The sequence below is a fragment of the Strix aluco genome, chromosome 12 (assembly GCF_031877795.1).
Source record: "Strix aluco isolate bStrAlu1 chromosome 12, bStrAlu1.hap1, whole genome shotgun sequence".
Taxonomy (NCBI): Eukaryota; Metazoa; Chordata; class Aves; order Strigiformes; family Strigidae; genus Strix; species Strix aluco.
In genome coordinates, this window is record NC_133942.1 from 11,510,245 (window position 1) to 11,530,433 (window position 20,189).

At 44.5% G+C, this 20,189-nt stretch overlaps 1 protein-coding gene and 1 long non-coding RNA gene across 3 annotated transcripts; one reads left to right on the plus strand and one right to left on the minus strand.

Moving 5' to 3' along the window:
* Positions 1-153: 153 nt before the first annotated feature.
* BLM (BLM RecQ like helicase) lies at positions 154-19,382 on the plus strand. The gene is made up of 21 exons (XM_074837554.1): positions 154-313; positions 436-1,118; positions 2,075-2,264; positions 2,707-2,819; positions 3,980-4,112; positions 5,118-5,860; positions 6,668-6,844; positions 7,265-7,383; positions 8,389-8,502; positions 9,237-9,335; positions 9,424-9,572; positions 10,418-10,524; positions 11,309-11,469; positions 11,929-12,124; positions 12,537-12,727; positions 13,720-13,867; positions 14,226-14,425; positions 15,186-15,378; positions 15,807-15,929; positions 17,198-17,402; positions 19,113-19,382. Exons 1-21 carry the CDS (start codon positions 192-194, stop codon positions 19,294-19,296), a joined length of 4,350 nt encoding a protein of 1,449 aa, XP_074693655.1. The 5' UTR covers positions 154-191; the 3' UTR covers positions 19,297-19,382.
* On the minus strand, positions 16,208-20,101 carry LOC141928818 (uncharacterized). 2 transcript variants are annotated; one of them, XR_012624875.1, is made up of 4 exons: positions 19,540-20,101; positions 19,099-19,296; positions 18,434-18,530; positions 16,208-17,248 (listed from the first exon to the last, which is right to left on the minus strand). It is a non-coding gene; the product is annotated as an uncharacterized LOC141928818 (long non-coding RNA). The 2 variants fall into 2 exon arrangements; XR_012624874.1 differs by lacking the exon at positions 16,208-17,248 and having other exon boundaries at positions 18,006-18,530.
* Between the last annotated feature and the right edge of the window lie 88 nt (positions 20,102-20,189).

The window sequence follows — 20,189 nt, forward strand, 5'->3', positions numbered from 1 at the left end:
CGCCGGCCCTTCTCTCCGGCTAGCTGCGCCGCCATTTTGTGCAGAGAGGCGGGGCGGAACCCCGCGCTCGCCGCGGAAACGGAAGCGCCACTCCGTCACTTCCGCTTCCGGCGCGTCCATCCAATGGGCGGGGCAGGCGCTGTTTTGGCGCCGAATGTGAAGGGGCCGCGCGGCGGCGGGGCGGTCCCGTCATGGCGGCCCCCTCCCGCCCCATCATGGCGGCTGTGCCGCAGAACAACCTGCGGGAGCAGCTGCGGCTCCACTCGGCCCGCGGCGCCCTCAGCAAGCCGCCCCCGCCGCGGCACCGGCCGGCGTGAGTTCCGCGGAGCCTCGGCGGGTGGGGGTGGCAGCGGGCGGCGGAGCTTTAGCGTGCGGCGAGCTCCTGGGGAGCCCCTCCTTAGCCGGGCCGCTAATGAGGGGCTCGTCTCTTTACAGGGGCTTTACCTTCAAGAAGACTTCTCCGGCCGGCGCCCTGCCCAGGGAGCCTCGGGGCCTCTCCGCCGCCTCGGCACTGAGGGACAAAGACGTTAACACCTCCCTGGCTGCGCTTGGCTCGGCCCTCCCTGCCTCCAAGGACAAGAAAACCCAAATCCAGGATTTCTTCCCAGCAGCAGCCGGCCCTCATGGACAGGGCCTCGAGACGGCCTGTGCAAGCCCGACACTTGCCGGGTGTGGGGAGACGTCAAAAGGCCCCGTGGCCACTGGAAAGAGGAGTGGGAGCGAGGGGCTGCACAGTCCTGTGGCCGGCCCCGTCATTACCGTAGAAGATGAGTGGGATGACATTGACGACTTCGATTTGTCAAGAATCGAAAAGAAGTATTGCAGACCGCCGGTCCTGTCCCCCAAAGGGCAGCGGGCCTCCTGCAAGGCCTCCCAGAGGTCAAACCCTCGCCGGGATGAGCCGCTGGGCTCTCCCGGGACCACGGGCGATGACGTGGGGCCTTGCAGCCACGGGGAGGCCTCTCTAGAGGCTGAACAACGGCCCTTGTCGCAGCAATCTCTCATCTGTCTTGAGGATTCAGCTCCCTGCAGCGGTAACAAGGCTGTGGGTGAGGACCTTTGGGAGAATCTATCTGCTGACGTGATTTTGGATGATGACAGGGAAAAGGCTCACCCAGGTAACAGTTTATTTTAAAGTACCGGTGAGCTGGGAGGAAGTATGTTCGTGTTTGCACACTGAGGGCTTGATCTTTCAGAAAGCAGAGGGAGCTGCATGCCCGTATCTGAGGAGCGGTTGTGGGTATGTGATTTCGTTTGGGTGGCCACAGCGTGTGAAAGTGCCGGGTTGTAAGTAGTGGAGCGTTGTCTCTGGGGCAGGAGTAGCAGCTGGTCGCGTGGAGTTGTAAGAGTGCCCATACGGCAGTCCAAAAAAGTTCATGACTGTCAGTCAGAGTGCTCCCACACAGCTTCTCTGTTTGATATTCCTTACCTGTTATGTTTTGAAAATTTTGATCTTTATTTGTGAAATTAATGTTTATGCAATGGAATAATATTGAACAGTGTTCTGTGATGCTGCCGTTACACTAAATAGCAAAAGGATTTGTGAACTGTATTTTTCTTCTATAGAATACTTTGCTACCTTTTCCCCTCTTTCTGTGAAATTAGTTTTAATATATTAATGATACTGATACTGGCCTTTCTTAGTAGGATTTGTCTTATAAGGCTCTATACATGTAAATTCACCTTCTAATTCCAGTATAGGGACTGTGCTAGTTGATGAGTCTATGCTCTTTTTAAGCTAGTATTTAATATAACAAGAGTTTTCTGTAAAATCTCTTGTAGGGAAATATATCTCTTAAGTTTTTCTCTTCTGATGGGGAAAGGTAACTGCAGGCAAGCTATATAACTTTTCCACTGGAAAGACAGTTTGTGGGGTTTTTGTCTGTTTGTTATTAATGAGGAAGAAAAAGGGAGCAGTAATAACTTTTTTTTGTCCTTTAAAAGTCAGAAACTGTATTAAATGAGTATTTTGAAATCTAGCTATTAACTTTTTCCCTCTGTTCAGCTGCATTTTTCCTTATACCAGGATGAGTTTACAGTGTTACCCGACAATATCAATACCCTTCTCTTTCAGCTGCTAATGATGGAAGTGGTGAGAGCCGGAGGCCAAGCAGCGCTGAGAAACACAGCCCCCCTGAGCTGGCTGAGGCCGACAACGAGTTGGTCGCAGGCCTTGAGCTTGAAGAGGATGATTACTTAGATATCGTTCCACCCTCCCCTGAAGAAGAGCTGCCTTCCTTCTCACCTTCTGTAAAAAGCATTAGGTGAAACAAAGTTCATTGATAAAACTGTCTGATTTTAAAAAGTACCAAAAGAGATGTGAAACTACTGCTTGTTAAAAAGTTATGGATTGAGTCGATTGTGTCTGTTGCTTGGCAGGTTGGCAGTTGACAGCTGCTGTTAATGTTTTATGAAATACTTTTTTGTTATGGCCAATGTTTAAGGTGGCTTTTGCTTCAGAAAAAGCAGTTATTTTTCCTTTCATAGTGGGAGGGGAAAAAAAAATATTGAAGCAAGTCTCTACACATTGGCACATGGGATGAGTGATAAACTGCTCAGCTACTTGAATTTTAACTGAGTATTCAGAAACTTGTTTATCTTTTACACACATCTTAAATGCTGTTATTCTAAAAGATAAACTTCTCTTATGGAAATGCCTTGATTTACAGATACCTGTATTTTAATGACTTTTTCTTTTAATGTTAGTAATATTTTCAAAGAATCTCCTACTGGTGGAAGATCCACAGGTAGCAGCGTTGAGTCCCAGGTTGCCACAACTCAGCCTGTTGCTGGAAGAGATCCTGGTGCGGAGGCTGCAGGTACCTGAAACGTTTTGAAATTTGATGCCTCCGATTTTGGGGATGGTTTGCAACTAATTGTTCTCCTGTGTATCCCATGCAAGCTGAGAGCTTTAACTGACGGATGGGGCGAGGGAGCAGGGGCTGTGTCACGGTGTGTGTACCTTGTGTAGGCTCGGGGCTGTTGTCTGATCCTGAGTCTGGGTTTGTCAGCGCCAGCCTGGGACACCGCACAGATCTTCTCTTCAGAACTCAAAAGCCCAGATCAACCTAATCGTTCCTGAATCAGCTCTGGCTCAAAGGCACACCACTGTAAGCTGGAGCTGTGTCAGTGCTTCCCACAGATGCCGACTTTGAGAGATACTGAGCTAAAACGTTTCCGAGTTTCACTTGCAGAATGAAAAGTTACTAAGTGGAGGTGTGGCACAGCCCGCTTTTAAGGCTGCAGGTTCAGACTTTCCTCTCAAAATATATAAAAATACAGCTTATGGTACTGTTCCACAGTGTTATTTAAGATTTTCTGTTTATAAATTCCCAGAGCAGTGTTTTTATTTATGTTTTAACAATGCTGTTCTGGAAATCAATTTAATCAAGCTCCATCTTGTCATCCTCAGGGTGCTGATAGCAAACCCCGGCTCAGTGCGTTCTCCTGACCGCCCAGTGAGTCAGTGTTAGGCCAAGGGGTTGCACCCCTGGTAGCAGCAGTTCATTGGCAAAATCCAGGTGGTTTGCAGTGGTGCCAGATTTGAAAGGGAAAGTCATGAGGTGGCAGGTGCTGACTTTCACTCGTGAGAGGTTTTCTATGGTGCTTCCTAGTCTAGAATTGCAATGTAATATTTTGATAAAATGTGTTTTAGTGTGGTTGGGGAGGGGTAATTTGAGATAAGCAAAACATGTAAACTTGAATGTTTCTTGGAAATAAGTTTGAAAGAACTGTGACGAGTCTTGGAAAATTTATATGGATGAGTAATTAAAAGGCAAGGGCAAAAATATGTAGCCTGGGCGAGTTCGTGCACACAGAAACAGTTTCTTTACGCGGATGGACTTTTAAAAAATATATTGAAAGTAAATTATTTACTTATTTATTGCAATTTACTGTCTTTTGGGAGAGTGGTATCATCTTGTTACATATTCTAATAACAATCAGTATTGCTGCCTGCTAAAATCACTCCATCTAACAGATAAAGGCGGGCATTTGGCGCAGCAGCTCTACGGTGTCATGGACAGTATCTGTCAGCTGGTGGATGCCATCCCCCTCCATGAGCTTCAGTCCCTGTCGTGCGCGAGGGAGCTCCTCCAGCAGAGAGATCTCAGGTAGCTCCCCTGAGCAGCCTTCCCCTTCTGCCTCTCCCTGCTGAGTGGCTCCGTCCCGCGGAAAAGACGATGCGGAAGTGTTGTTTAAACAGCTTAAAATTACTGGCCGAATGAAGGCAAAAAATACCCCAAACTGCTGAAAGTATTAACAACCCCAGTGTTCTGCCAGAAGAAAGGGTCCAGTGCCCCATTCAGCCTGAGGCAGGGGGAGTCCTGTGTCTCTCCTCTGGAAGGTGACAGCACCAGCTCCTTCCCGAGGAGCTGGGTGATGTGTATAACCTGCTGGGTGTCATCCCCATTCCCCCTAACCAGAGGCATTAATTTAACACTCTTTCTCTGAGAGAATGTTAAATCTCTATTAAATCGCTGTCACTGACCACAGTGATTATGACTTCTCCCAGTACGCACATACTTGTCACCTTTCAGTGTGATTATTGCTACTGCAACGTGCCGCTTTAACGTCTGCGGATGCTGCAATACCTATACAAAGTATTGAGTTTTGGGATTTTGTTTTGTTTTTTCACTGGGACTATGTGCTTTTTCTGAGTGTTCTCAGTGAAACTAATTATTCTATTTCCTCTTATTGCTCTAGTCAGACATAATCTTTAGAAAGTACATAAAAATATAATTTGGTTCAAGCATATTTTTACTTTTTTAACTTCAGGTTTGTGCCTCTAAGGATTTTTTTTTTTTTTTTTTAAATTCTCAACCTTGCCTGTATCAGTTCCTTGCTGTTGGAAATTCTTTTCTTTTATGTCTGCACAGAAGATGTAGTAATTTTGTAATTATTTTGTTCAATTTAGTTCTGGTATTACTCTCTCTTCCCTAGATTTGTTTGAAATATCTTTAAAATACAGTGATACAGAATATGCTGTAGCCACCATATGTTAATATTTTTAATAGGAGAGAGATAAAATGGTTTTGTGTATGTTGTAGAACTTGATAAATCTTTGCTTATGACTAAATATTTGTTTTCCTTCTTCCTTCCCTTGCCATCTCTCCCAGGAGAAAATTACTAGGAAATTCTGTTACTTGGAACAAGAGTAGCACAAACAACACTTTTCCTAGAAACTGGAAGGCATGTGTGGAGCGGGGCCCTCTTGCATGTCCCGGTGCTGCTCCGTGTTCTGGCCCCAACTGGAGCTTCAGTTCTGGCAGAAACTCGCCAAAATCCACAAACCTCCCATCTCTGCTTTCTGGGACTGTTAATTCAAGCAATTTTTCTACCAAAACCAATCAAACCTTGGATACCTCTTACGTTTCAAAGCAAAGTCTTGACGAGATCACCTGCCCAGAACCCACAGCACTGAATTCACCCAAGGTAAATGGCCAAGAGGGAGCTTCCCCCAGCCTCCGTTCAACGTCCTCCGACAGCAACTGGTGGGGAAAACCGGGGCTGAGAAACAGTGGGGACGGTCAGTGGGCAGAGCAGCCCCTTAAGAGCACAGCTCTGAAAGCTCAGAGCCAAGCCCCCTGGGGCCCCCCTGCAGAAGGTGGTCTGGGTCTCAACGATACAGACTTTGACCTCGATCCCTTTGATATTGATGATTTTGACGAGGACTGGGAGAATTCAGAGAATGTTTCGGCACCTGAGACGCCCTCAGCGCCGTTGTACCAGCCCGTCCGGGAGGGGCCCCCTGCCCAGTCGCTGCTGTCAAAGATCATGTCCAGAGCCAAAGGATCTGCTCTTGTATCAAATTCTGCTGCTCCGAAATCAACCTTCTCAACGGCAACAAAGAACCGTTCAGGTGAATTATGCTCATTAGGATTACTGTCCTTCCCTCTTTAAATTTTTATTTACTTATTTTTAAACCTAAGGCCAAGTACCTTACTGTAGATTGCATCAGAGCCTCTTGTTTCTGTGGAAATTTCTTTTGGTTTCTCTCTGCAAAGTCATCTTCTGTTTTTTTTCTCCAAGCGATGCCAAACTTCTTGAATACTTATTTGTCGTGCAGGTTGCAGGCTGCTGGGAAGACGAAGCTGCTAAAATTAGAAACTAGAACGTTTCTGTGTTTGTAATTAAATAATGATTCTGCAGTTGTTAATTCAAAGCTGTACAACGGTTTTAGCTGTTTATGCAAAAACGAACACTTGTTGAAGCAAACCGAACTCCTCTGGGGCACGGGGTGGGTCACTATTATTTGTGGTTACTGTAGGAGCGGGTTGGTAAAAGGGGAGGTGGAAATGTTAACCCGTTTCATCGGCTTTGTCGCTGATTCAGCTGGCACCTGCTGTTGGGAGCCACAAAGGGGGAGCCTCTTTGTAGCTGTGTGAGCTTTCAGTGCCACACTGGGCAGTTTCTACAGTCAGGGGTTAGAAGCTTGTTTCCAGAGATTTGCATATAATCAAAATTCACACTTTAGCTGGTCTTAAATTCTAGATGAATGCAATTTTTTTTTTTTTTTTTTTGGTAAGTCATGATTTGAGTTTAAAAGGTTTAAAGGGTTGAAGTGGTGGCCAAGCCTCCCGTTCTAGTGAAGCGGTTTTATGTTGCAGGAGGGGTAGCACAACCTGATATTGTAACTTACTCTAACTATGTTTTCCTTGTCTACTAGATCTGCCAGTTAATAACCCTGCACTGGAACATTTCAGGGGTATGAAATTCTCCCATTCTGAAGAAATGATGAATATATTTCACAAAAAGTTTGGTTTGCACTATTTTCGGACAAATCAGCTGGAGGCCATCAATGCTGCTCTTCTGGGTGAAGATTGCTTCATCCTAATGCCCACGGGTAGGTATTTTCAAATGCTACGTGGCCGCAGGCTTTTGAGGGCTGGCAGGCTCTTGAGAAATAAAGACCTGAAGCTCCTTTTGCAAGGCCCGTGACGAACTTCCCTCTTTCTCTGTGCTTTTGCGGAGGTGGCGATAAATTGTGCTGCTTGAATTCTGTGGCTGCAGGATTTCTGGCATATTGTATGAACTGCGGTGCCTTGAATGAGGTGATCGAATTTCTGCCTTCCGTAATATTTCACGTGGTAACTCTTCCTTGTCCTACATGTGTGGCATTAGAGGCAGTCATTGGTAAAAGTTTGTTTCTGAAAGTGCTGTAAAATGGGAAGTAAGAGATAGGCCTCCCCTCTTCCACTCCTCCACACCGTCTCCCTTTCCTCTCGATACCCAACGATTGTTGTGTTCTGCTTAATCCTTGCAGGTGGTGGTAAAAGCTTGTGCTACCAGTTACCAGCGTGTGTGTCTGCCGGAGTCACTATCGTGATCTCTCCACTGAGGTCGCTGATAATAGATCAAGTTCAGAAGCTGAAGACTTTAGATGTAAGTTTTATTTATTTAGTTAAACTGCAGATAAGTAAACTAGAAATCTGAAAATTTACAGCAAATCTTATGTCTCTCAAATATAAACTGCGAACATTGATTAGATTGGAATGGTAAAAGGCACACAAAGCTGTGTAGGAAGGCCTAAATTAGATTAACTAGAATATCTTGGCAGCATAACAGCTAAATTTATTGATGCTAGTGTGGATTTGTTATTGGAGCTTAGTTGTCAAGTACAGATGCCTGATTCTTAGAACCGAGAGTTGCGTTTAGGCACCTTTTAGGAGGAGCAGCCTGGCTCTGTAGCAGAAATAAGCACCTACGGTTCCTGAGCTGGGCGGGTTCTGGAGATGCGAAGCACTTCTAGAGAAGTAAGAAAGAGAGGGTGGAAGATGTGTGCTCCTACAGCTGACCCCTTAGGAGCTGCTTTTGTCCTCATGGTCTCATTCCTTTGTTACTATTCAGTGTGAATAGCAAGTTATACTTTTAAACTTAATATTAAATTGCTGCTCCAGGTTGTATCCAGGCTCTTCCGATGCAATGTTGTTCTGTGGGCCCTGTCACTGAGGGTGTTACCATGTTTTTGTGCTTCTTGGAAACTTGGTTTCTTATCTTAAGATCTCTGCTTTCTGAATTCAATTCAAACTTACAGCATATTGAGCAATAAACAAACATCACATCTGTTTTCTTTACTGGAAAGAGAGTTCAAAGAAAGCGGAGAAATCCCCTAGGTCAGCCATTGGTTTGCTGGTAGAATTGGGAGCAAAGAAATGAATTTGGCTTATAGTCTCCTGGTTTTATTATTAGAAAAAATCTGTGATGTCTACGGTGCGGTGGGGTTTCAAATGCTATCTATAATTACACAAAGAAGCATTGAAAATGTTCACTGAGGATAGTAAATGCATATACTTTGATCTGGTTTATAACTAGATATAGGACTGTAGTTGGAGGTTCTTCTGTTTTGTGCATATCAAAGCTTAATATATATATATTTTTTAAATATAGATTGCTGCAACATACCTGACTGGTGATAGAACGGATGCTGATGCTTCAAAAATATATATGCAATTGTCAAAAAAAGATCCTGTAATAAAGCTTCTGTATGTTACCCCTGAGAAGGTTTGTATTTAATTTGAATTCTAAAATCATGGAGGCAACAAGAGGAAGATTACTATGAAGTATTAAAGGGGAAACACTGAACTTAGAGTGGGCTTCTGGGGAAAAAAAATGTTAAACATTTTTTGGTTAATTCAGTAAGACTCTGTACAGACGTAACTAATTTCAGTCAGTAAGTAACAAAGAATGAGAACCGAGTATGTCTTACAATGTAAACTCTCAAAACAAAAACCCTGTGCCCAGCCATTTCAATATATCTTACTACATATTAGTGGCTAGCTGCTGCCAAGTCGCTGTTAGCATCTAGGCTGCTGTGGATAGGAAAATACCGGGAGAAAATGTGTAATTGTCAGGGTAACAGGTCAAAAGATTGCTGTGCACTTCATTATGTGCTGCCTTTAAAGATTATGTCATTCCCCGGAGCTTTGTAAGAGGGGAGTGTGCAGTGTGCTGATTACGTTTCTCTTTCAGCATTGTCTTTCCCTGTCTTTCGTGACAGAAGTCATTTAAATTTACTCAGATTGCAGGACCTCTGGATAGGTGATCCTGGGACCCTGCGGTAATCCTGCACCAGCTGCTCCGTTGTCAATTAAACCAGAGCTGATTGATTGCCATCTTTACGCCTTCAGGCTGTACCTTTGCTGTCCAGAACAGCTGTTTGTGTGTTCCCCGCCGGGCGGGTGACGTGACGCTGCTGTTATTTTGCTTTCTCACGCCGCTGGTGGCTCTGTGCCTAGGTCTGTGCAAGCAACCGACTGATGTCAGCCCTGGAAAACCTCTACGACAGGAAACTCCTCGCGCGTTTTGTCATTGACGAGGCCCACTGCGTCAGCCAGGTGAAAACCTTGACTTGTTTTCCAAGATGGCAAAAGAATCAGTTGGAGCATCTTACTCAGTTATACTTCAATCTTGTTTTTCAACTAGTGGGGTCACGATTTTCGACAAGACTACAAACGGCTGAATATGCTCCGCAGGAAGTTTCGCTCTGTTCCTATGATGGCTCTGACTGCCACTGCCAACCCCAGAGTGCAGAAGGACGTTCAGAATCAGCTTGAGATGCTAAAACCACAAGTGTAAGTCGCTCAGCAGTTTCCTGAAGCAATTTGTTTGTGCCGCAGAAATTCTGAGTGGAAAACTCAGTAAAGTAAGAAAAGCATTACAGGTCCACCTGGAATACTTATGTAGTTGTAGCTGATTAAATGAGAATGTGTGCAGGGAATTTAATGTGACTTATAAGCAGAATATTAAAGTAAGAAAAAAAACCCCTTGCCAAACTCTTCCTTCCATGATTAAGGAAGCTGTCTAATAGAAAATCATTAAATTTTCTGTCGCTGACAAAACACGCAAGTTGTATTTTAGGGTGCTTTTTATGAGACTGCTGGAAAACCGCAAAGGCTGGAAGTGTTTTTTAATTAGTACTGGCAGTAACATAGATAATGAGGTATCATTGGGCCTGGATTGTATTGTAGTGTGTTCATTGTACACAATGGAAAAAAAAAAAATTCTGTTTTGTTGAATTTCTTATTTTAGAAATGAATTTTAGGGTAGAAGGAGGGAGGTGACACTGTATTTTGCAAATTTGATGGGTCAGATGTGGATGCTAGTGTTCAACAAGGGAAATGAAGGCGAGGCAAATCGGTCTGTGTGTGTTTTATGGTTTGTGGGCATTTCTTCCCTCTATACAGTGCCATGGAGCTTTGGTTTTTTTCACAGCCACAGGAAAAATGCAGGAATTTTTAGACCCAGAGTATGGGTGACGTGAATCTCCGTGAGCGTAGTGGAACAATAATTCCTTTGCCGATAATGCAGAAGGAGTAGCAGTTAGCTGAAGGGGGGACACTCCAGTCAGTCCTTAGCTTGTTGAAAGGATTACTGCACCCCTAAAGCTGACGAGCACCCATGAACTGTTCTGTTTTAGGTTTACAATGAGCTTCAACAGGCATAACTTGAAGTATGATGTATTGCCCAAGAAGCCAAAGAAGGTGGCAATGGATTGCTTGGAATGGATTAAAAAATATCATCCCCGTGAGTACTGAGCAGCATAGCGTGCTTGTGTGCTTTTTTATGAACTGCTTCTTAAGGCAGGAAAAGCTTCTATAATGCTGTAAAAACCCCAAACTTGTACCTTTCTGGAAATGACTAATGTATTTACAAGAAAAACAAGTTGGAGGCAAAATGATATTATTGATAATGGGAACCAGATTTATGGGCATCCTAAAGTCAAGAGTTCAAGTTAAGATGGAAAAGTAAATGATGGTAAAACTCTTGGGTAATCTTTCTGGAGGTTGCCAGACCTTTTAGCATCGTGTCTTCAGAGTATAAAGGCCATCTAATATCCGTACTGTTCTCAGTGTTTAATTCTGTTGGTCTGCTTATCTCTGGTCCCCCTTGGAGGTACCTGCAGGGGCTCCTCTCTTCCCCGGCTCGCTTCTGGAGCCCGGCAGCTCCTGCTGCTGGCAGCGGGCTGCACCCAGCTCCCTCCACAGCTTCCCTCGTGCTGGGACCTGCCCTACCACTGGCTGAACTGCTCTGCCTCTTGATTTGTGTAGTTTTTTATTTGTGCATTTTAAATCCTAAGATACGCAGTACCAAGCAGGAAACCTTTTCTTGATTCAACCTCACCAAAAAAACAGGAATTGGGTGAGGAGAAACTTAACAAAAAACATCTGATATTAATAAAATTAAACAGTTATTGCATTACACTTGCCAACCTCTCCCTATTGGAATAAATGTATTCACTCGACAGGTATGACTGTTAAGCAAGTGAAAGGGAATGAAGCTGTATTGTAGCACAAATCTCTTTTTGCAGATGACTCTGGAATAATTTATTGCCTTTCACGTCATGAATGTGACACAACAGCAGCTATTCTGCAGAGGGAAGGTCTTGCGGCGCTCGCCTACCACGCTGGCCTCACTGACTCCAACAGAGATCTTGTACAAAAGAAGTGGATTAATCAAGAAGGATGCCAGGTAAAAGAGAGCAACCGGGGAAAAGTAGTGAATAGAATTTAGAGCACTTTTATCCCTCTTGGCCTAGTAAATGAAAGCGAAGTTGTGTAATGTTATTGCCAAATTGGATGCAGTATTAAAAAACCAATCCAAACGGGTCTGCAGAAACACATTAGCTGTCGCTTTCTTGGGGGTTTTACAAATCAAAGGCTGCAGTGCTGCACCCAGGTATGAAGGAACTGAGCAGCACAAGGCTTCTGAAACAGCTTGAGGCACGCTGCCGAAGATATTGAGACTCAAATTTAGAGTTTTCCCTTTGTCGGGAATAGCCCTTCTGAAAGGAGGGGTGGGTTTGCTATTTGGTACTTGTCTTGCAGTGTTACAGTTGAATTTTGTAACCCTGATCGCCTGTTTTCAGTGCAGAGTGCTGCATGAATGACTCCTACAACTCTACGTAACAAACGATTATTTCCTTCCCAGGTTATATGTGCGACAATTGCCTTTGGAATGGGAATTGATAAACCTGATGTACGCTACGTTATCCACGCTTCTCTTCCCAAATCTATAGAAGGTTACTATCAGGAATCTGGCAGAGCTGGACGAGACGGCGAGATGTCCCACTGCCTGCTCTTCTACAGCTACAGCGATGTCACCAGACTGAGAAGGCTGATACTGAGTGAGTCCTCACGTCCGTAACTTAACGGAGACAGTGCTAACAGAGGCGCGTAGTCGCTGGTCTCTGTTTCGTTTAGACTGTGTCACCTCCTCATTACTACGCTGTTGCAGAGGTGGGAGGACTCTGCATCTTCACCTGAACGGTTTTCTGTAATGAAAGATTTTGTCACTTGTACTTAATTTTAGTCATTTTGCTTCATACATATCCATCTCTCGATTCTTGTAATTGTAGTCTTATTTCCCTTCTCCATTCTTTAAAACTCCGGAGGTAAAATCTGTCCTAGGTCAGTTCTGTACTAACCTACTCATCTTTTTTTTTAAGCAAAAAAAATATTGTGTTTTGTCTATCTGATAATATATAAAAATGCGGAAGTGCAGATTTAACAAATACAATTGAATTTGTTGCATTTCAGTGGAGAAAGATGGAAACAGTCACACGAGAGAGACCCACTTTAACAACCTGTACAGTATGGTTCACTACTGTGAGAATGTCCTTGACTGCCGGCGAATTCAGCTTTTGGCCTACTTCGGGGAAACTAATTTTAATCCCACCTTCTGTAAAGATCACCCAGAAGTAACCTGTGATAACTGCAGTAGAAAGAAGGTAAAAACCACAGCTCTTATTTATAGTGTTGTTAAACTGATTTTGCGTTTAGCTGCATTAAAAAATGGTTACGTGACATTTGGGAAGGAAAATGAATAAGATGTCTTGTATTTTTGTGATGCTAGATGCTTCGAATTATTTCCAGGGTTTAACCTAGAGTGGAATTACACACGGACTTACGATGCTCCTGTTTCTGTCAGAGGAGGTGTAAGGATGTTCCTTGGAGTGGATTTTCTTGGCCACAGCGCTTATAGGAGGCGGGAGCTGACACAGGATCCTCTGGAATGGCTGCGGGGAAATCCCTTCAGCTGCCAATTCTGGCGTTTTCCAGGCAGCTTTGCGCTGCCAGGGCAGCACGGGTGCCGTGTCAGGAGGTGTGCACTGCTTGAGGAGGCCAGAGGTTGGGGTTTGTGCGCCAGGGATTGAAACAAACTTGTCAGTGGCGTGAGCAGGAGCTCAGAGCAGACAGGGAAGAGTTACTGATCTCTGTAAACCAGATCAGCTTTATACCTGATGATAATTGCTTCTCAGTCCTGTGTTCGAAGCATTACCTTACATAGCTGTGATTGTAACAATGTTTGGCTAGAATAATGCATATTCAGTCCAGGCTTCTCATTTCAATGCGTACTGGAGGTGTAAATTCTAGTGCATGGCAGCAGAATAATTATGGGAACGCTTTCCAAATGATTGACCTTGATTACTGGTATTCATGCAGCAATCTTGCAGCTCACTCTATAGAATTAACACAATAGAGATTAAGCACAACCAGCTGGTATGTATTATTGCATTTTCCAGAGCATTATCAAATCCATAATTCCTGAGACTGTATTGTATCACTGTAGGTGTACTAACTAGAAAATCACTATTTCTCTCTTTGGAACAAAATGAATTCATGACTGGAAAAAGCTCAATAATGAAAAGGTTGTCAGTAACAACTTGCATTAGGACAGAGCCACGTAACGCTGTTTCCTCATCAAGTCTATTTTTAATAGGATTACAAATCAAGAAATGTAACAGATGAAGTGAAGAGCATTATAAGATTTGTACAAGAGCATTGTGGACAAATGGGACGAATAAACACAAAGAGAAATACACATTCTGGAAGGTACACGCTGAACATGATGGTGGACATCTTCTTGGGTAAGTACTGCTCCTCCAGAGACACCACCTCAAGAGAGTCGGTGTGTGAAGTCCTGACTAAGTGCAGGAGGGCTGCACAACACCAGCAGTGGTTTAAAGGAAGGTGTATTTTACAAAATTATTCTTCCCAGGAATCTCTTGGTGATAAATGATCCTAAATAGATGAGACTAAAGCTTTAATCCGTTTCAGGTTGCTATAGTGATAATACTAGTTTTCTGGTGGTGCTTGGAGTTTCTGGTGCATACAAGTGTTTTTTGCTGTACATAGACTATGGAATGCCCTCAGGAGTCTCCCACAGCCTGTAAATACCTGCGTACCTCCTGATCGCAGCCTGAGCCTGTGATTTCTGTTGCACAGGCGCAACGAGTGCGAAGATTCAGTCTGGAATCTTCGGGAAGGGAGCTGCCTACTCCAGGCATAATGTTGAAAGGCTCTTTAGAAAACTGGTCTTGGACAAGATTCTGGATGAAGACTTGTATATCACAGCTAATGACCAAGCGGTAGCATATATAATTCTAGGAGAGAAAGCTCAGGCTGTGCTAAATGGATCACTACAGGTATGTAACAATTCTCTTTTTTTTTTACTTGAACATACTGTTTTAAGGAATGTGCTACAGTTTTTATGTAGCATATACTCTAGGACAGTTAAACATAGATTGCCTACAAGCTGGAGTACAGGAACGAATCTTTAGCAGATGCCAGGAACGTGGCTAATAACAACGTTGTGAGGTAAAAGGTGAGTTTGAGAAGATCAGAGAGGATTAAATCTTTCTTTTCGCCCCCCCATTCATCTGATTCTAGCTTGACAGGAAAGGAAAGTTGTGATGAACACAGAAAAAGCTAGTTAAGAAGCAAAGAAGGAACAGTGCTACCTTTTCCTACATTTTCTGCTCTATTTTTTCCAGTCATTGGTGAGCTCTGATGGAAAATGCACTTCAAGGTCATGGAACCAGTCCCAGAATTGCTTGAGGCAGTATCTCCTCTGCACTAGTGCTGTGTTTGGCAAAGAGCAGAGCCCTCAGCATTACACCTAATGACCCCTGTTTAAAGCCAGCTGTGAATTGGGGTCTCAGCATTTTTGCCCTGTGTTGTGTATACTCTGCTAGTTCTCTCTAGGAGAAACTTAAGGGTGGTTGAGTAGCCTGTAAGAAAACAAAAATCATTTAAAAAGTGTATACTGGGTAAATAGCTTTTTTTGGTCCATCAAAGAATGCTTTTGGTTTCCTTCAGTGTTTCCCTGTGTTGCCAGTCAGTCTGCTAACGATGGCTCTGCAGTAACTGCCCCGACAGGAGTTACTGGTTGGTTTATTTTAACAGGTGGAGTTTCATGAAACAGAAAGCGCCAGTGCCATCAGAAAGCAAAGGGCTTCCATGGCAAAAATGTCCCAGCGGGAAGAAATGGTTAAAAAGTGCCTCGGGGAACTTACAGACACCTGCAAAACGCTTGGGAAAGTCTTTGACGTGCATTACTTCAATATTTTCAGTACTTCAACTCTAAAGAAAATAGCAGGTAATGTCAGCTTCTCGTTACTCGGAGCCCCTGTCGGCAGCAGGCTGTGCGGTCAATTGTAGGCTTTTCTGATAGAAAATCCACCGTTTTGAACATTTAGCGAGAACACGTTTAAGTTTACGTAACTGAGCGGGTGCTCTGGAAGCAGTGGACGCAGCAGGGTTCCGTGGAGCTGTGGTTTGTGCTGTAGCAGCCCTGCCTGATAAGAGCCACCCAAGCAATCACGCTGCAAAACAAACTTTGAAGTGTCATCAGAGAGAATTTTCAGACTAGTTTTTGTGCTCACCAACTAGAAGCAAATCTGCTAGAGGCATGGCTTGTTTCCTGAAGGACTTAACGCATAGGGTGGCACGAAAAGGAATTAATGCCCTCCAGAATACCATAATTTCTCTTTTGACGTGTCTGACTGGTACTTTGTTACGTTACAGAAACCTTGTCATCTGACGCGGAGGTTTTACTGCAGATTGATGGTGTCACAGAAGACAAACTGGAAAAATATGGTGCAGAAATAATTAAAGTGATGGATAAGTACTCTGAATGGACCATACCAGGTTTAGTATCCTTTGTACCTAAACATGTACTTTCCTGTTTAGTACCTTCTCTCCTCCTCCATCAGAAGTTTCACTCAAAAGTTACCTTGTTTTAAATACAAATAACTAATGCTTACAGTTTAATCATTACCAAAAGGGAGCAATTGCATGCTTTCAGAACATACAGAGGTTTTGCTGTCTTCTCACTACTTAAATTCAGCGTATCTCTGAACGACTAAAAAAGAAAAACGAGAACTAAGCAGACTGCTCTGCTCCTAACCTATTAGTTATTGGGACTTATGTAACATGCTTAGTTATAATGAGAATTCTGACCTTAAGGTCAGAGGTCTTGCACCTCCTGCATATTTTTACACCCGCATCCACTACATCTGGGGTAACGTTGTAGCCTGGCAGACAATCAAGAACTACTACCTGTTCTCTTTCATAGTAATTGAGGTCAGTAAGTTCAGGTCTTCACTGACTAGCCCTTGCTCAGACGTGAAGAACTTACAAAGCTGGGTCTCCGGTCAGAACAGTCATGTTTTACAACACCTTTGCTCAGCTCTAGCCTTACACACAAAGTTCAGCTAATGGAGAACTGAGCCCTGAGACCAGCAAATCTGGTAACTTCACACGAGCGCAGCACATGGCCTGTGTTGCAGTTGGGAGTATTGGGTACAGCTTGGCTATCCCATTCGACTTTGGGCCCCCGATTTTGGTGATTCATGTTTGTGTTTAAGGAGGCTGTGCTTTCTTACACTGCAATGGGAATAAGTGCATGTCTACAAACCTCATTTTTAAGTATTTTATTCTACTGACTGTGCAAAGAATCACATCCCTCTTGATCGTGACTGATTGAGAAGGAGCTCTCAGCTGCCTGGGCCATTCGGTGCCTCCTGATGCTGTTTTTAAAAACAAGTGCTGTATTTGTAGTATTTATGGTGTATTCCATAATTCTTTCCAGCTGACATGGGGAAGAGAGTGTAAAGACAGGCAGGCCAGTGTCACTGAAATAGCTTAGACAAGAAGCCAAGCTAGAGAAAATAGGACTTGCCAGTATTCTTTTACGTCATGAGATAAACCAAAACTGCCTTCTGTCCTTGCTTTACACCAACCTGCGAAACGCCTTTAGCTGAGCCTGGAGCATCACCGGGATGAAGGTGGCGCAAAGGAGGTTCTGACCAGCAAGGGCGGGAGTTTTGGTACCATCAGCGTGTTCTGGTGGACGGTTCTGAGGGGCCCAGGCCCTGTCTCGATCTCGTTAGTGTTAACTCGCTCTCTGTCTGTAGAAGACGCTGCCTGCCAAAGTGTGGACATGGCTCCGAGAAGCACCGGCACACCTGAGAGTGAGGAAGAAGCAGATGTAGTTACAACCTCAAGCTATTTTAGCAATAACGCAAACCAAAGGAGGAAGAGGAAAAGGCCACCAAACTTCAGAGAATCCAAGAGGAAGAAGACAAGTAATGGTGGTAGCCAGCAGTTCCATCCCAAAGGGTACGTTGCTTGTGGTCATTAGTAACTTTCCTTTGTCCAGAACAGCATGATGATGGTCCCAGAATCACACTGTTGTCCTCCTACCTTTTCCTGAGTAAGTATGGGCTTTAAGAATGACATTAAAATTACCCAGGTACCTGGTAACAACTGCTCTACTTTGATTTTCTAGCATTTTTTGTTTAAAAAGCTCCTGGTGAGGAAGGATATTTAACAATTGTCCTTTGTTTCTCACTTGTGACTGCCATTGTCCTTTGTTTCTCACTTGTGACTGCCACAAGCTAAGTAGTGACACTAAATTTCAGTGTGCTGCCTTAACCGTTATTAGCAGGCTGACTGGATTCTGAGCTTGGAAACATAAAGAGGGCTTAAAACTTCAAAGACTTGATGGAATATTTGAACTTCACTTCACAGTTCCTTGTTAATTCAAGTTCTCCCTCTTGATTGTACCATACAAGGCAACGCCACATCAAGAGCATAACATTTGGATCCAAGAGTCGGGTTGGTCTTGAGCTTCTCGGGCAGATCTGCCACTGAACTGTCACAGGGTGATGAAAGAGCCAGGCTGGGCCTTGTCCTTTGAGTCAATGACCTTATTTTCAGGGTTCACGTAGTTCTGAGTCTGGTAACTCAAGTAGCTGCAGTTTGTGCTGAAGGTCTGTGCTCCAAAACATAATGGTAAATCAATGCTAAAAGGAGAAATGGGTGGAGAAATTATGCCCTCCCCAAACCCGCTTTAAAAACAGGGGGGTGACGGTAGAAAACTTGAGCAATAAGTTCTGATTTGGGGTTTATAGTTGTGCCCTTGAAAGGTTTGCTGTGCTCATAGCTTGCCTGCACGGAAAGGAATTAAACATAAGTTGCCTGTACTGTGGTGTGGTCAGGTTACTCAATTCCTCTGCCTAGAAATTTCACCTCGTTTGGTATGTGAGATAGAGAAACAAGGTACGTGGACAACCTATGCCTTGCCTTTCTGAAATAATTCTTTGAATGGGGTCTTATTCAGTCTGTAAGTGTCACAGAAATTGTGTTACCTGTCAGGTGGGAGGAGTTCAGGCCATTCAGAGTAGCTCTAAATGGTTCTAATGTGCTCTTGAAAACATTCTGTAAAATCCCCACCTGAAGTCACACCTAAAATGTAACGATGGTTAGGTTTTATTAACTGCTGGTATATTAACTACTTACATTTTACTGCTTTAATATCGCATCAAAGAGGAAATATGGTCTGCCTCATTAAAACTCATTGCCTTCTGCCATTGTCTGTTCTCTCCAAGAATGTCTCCTCCCCTGCCCTGTTTTTCCTCATTCTGGTCTTTTTTTTTTTAGCAGATAACAGTTGCCAGCCCAGTGGGTTTTACTCCCACCCTTTTCACCTTCCCATCTACTAAAATATTAGTCATTTAAATGCTGTTGACCCTGATGTGTCACTTAATGTTGATATTCTAATTGGATTAATAGGAGTCAGGTTGGTTCAGCATTCTCTGTCCTTGTTTCAGGCTGCTTCTCGCCCTTAGGCAAACGCTAGAGCAATGCTACACTTGATTTACATTTCAAAGGGATTTTTGCAGCCATGTGTATTTAAAAAAACCCCAGAAAATTAAAAATGAAAGCACAGTCTTCTAGAAATCTAATGGTGGTGCATATGTAAGTACACCATGGGTGTGGGGAAGGGGGCAGGATGCAGATGTTTGACACACACCATAATTTTTGCAGCGGTTATGGCAGGTACAGAAGGACCAAAAGGCCGTCTGGCTCGAAGGCTCCAGCTTCCTCCGGCTCCAGTTCAGCCTCGTACAGGGTTAGTGCCACGCAAGGAGCTGCTGCAAAGCTGGGGATCATGGCACCGCCGAAACCCAAGAGCAGACACTTCCTTCAGCCTTCCTATTCGGTGTTGTAACTAGGAAAATGTAAATACTGTATGAAATCAAGCCCTGAGGATGTAATCATTGTCTATTAAATTTTTGTTTCATTTGCTAAACCTTCCGAGACTTGTACATTTGTCAAGTAGAAAAGCTCACATTAAATAAATGTTTTTAAACTCGGCTTTATTTGGACCTTTCAACTATAAACAGAGTTCTGTCGTTCTAGAAACCCTGCCCTGGGTTACAGGTGACCTGTTTAAACCCTGCTTTACACCTACCTCAGGGCTACGCTCCAGACCAGCGATCAAAAGCTGTTACTGAACTCTGCAGCCCAGCGCTGCGCTTCCCTCTGTTCTCCTCCCTCGCTACTTGTGCGAGTGCTTCAGAGCTCCAGAGCCGAGCTGCTCTTCTGAGGGGCTGAGTCCGGGGCTGTTCACCTGAGAGAGAAAATACTGATGTTTCCAAGTTTGAAATTCTGTTCCCCTGGAGCTGGGGCTGGAGGGCCAAGCCCTGCCCCACGTGTGCTTTCTTTTTTTTAGGCATTTTGGGTTTTTTTTCAAGCTGTGATCTTGTCAGTTGAGATCGCTGGAGCTGCCCTCGGCTTCCCCGTTCCTGCCTTGCACACGGAGAGCTCAGCCGCGGGGCTGGGATGAGGCGCCGCGGGCTTGCCCGGAGCAGCGGATGTCCTCAGCTCGGCCCGGCTGGCCGCGTGCATCGCGTGAGCAGCCCGCGAGCCCTCAGCCCCTTTCGGCTAAACCTCCCTCTTACAAACGTTCGCTTTGTCCCTCCTGAGCCGGCCGAGCTGCAGCCCGTACCGGCCGCGCTCCCCCTCGCCATGGCCCCGGGCCTTCCCCCCACAACCCCGAGCGCGGCCTCCGGGGTTTTGCCGGGGCAGGGCCGCCCCCCGGGGCCGCCCCTCGCCGAAGCG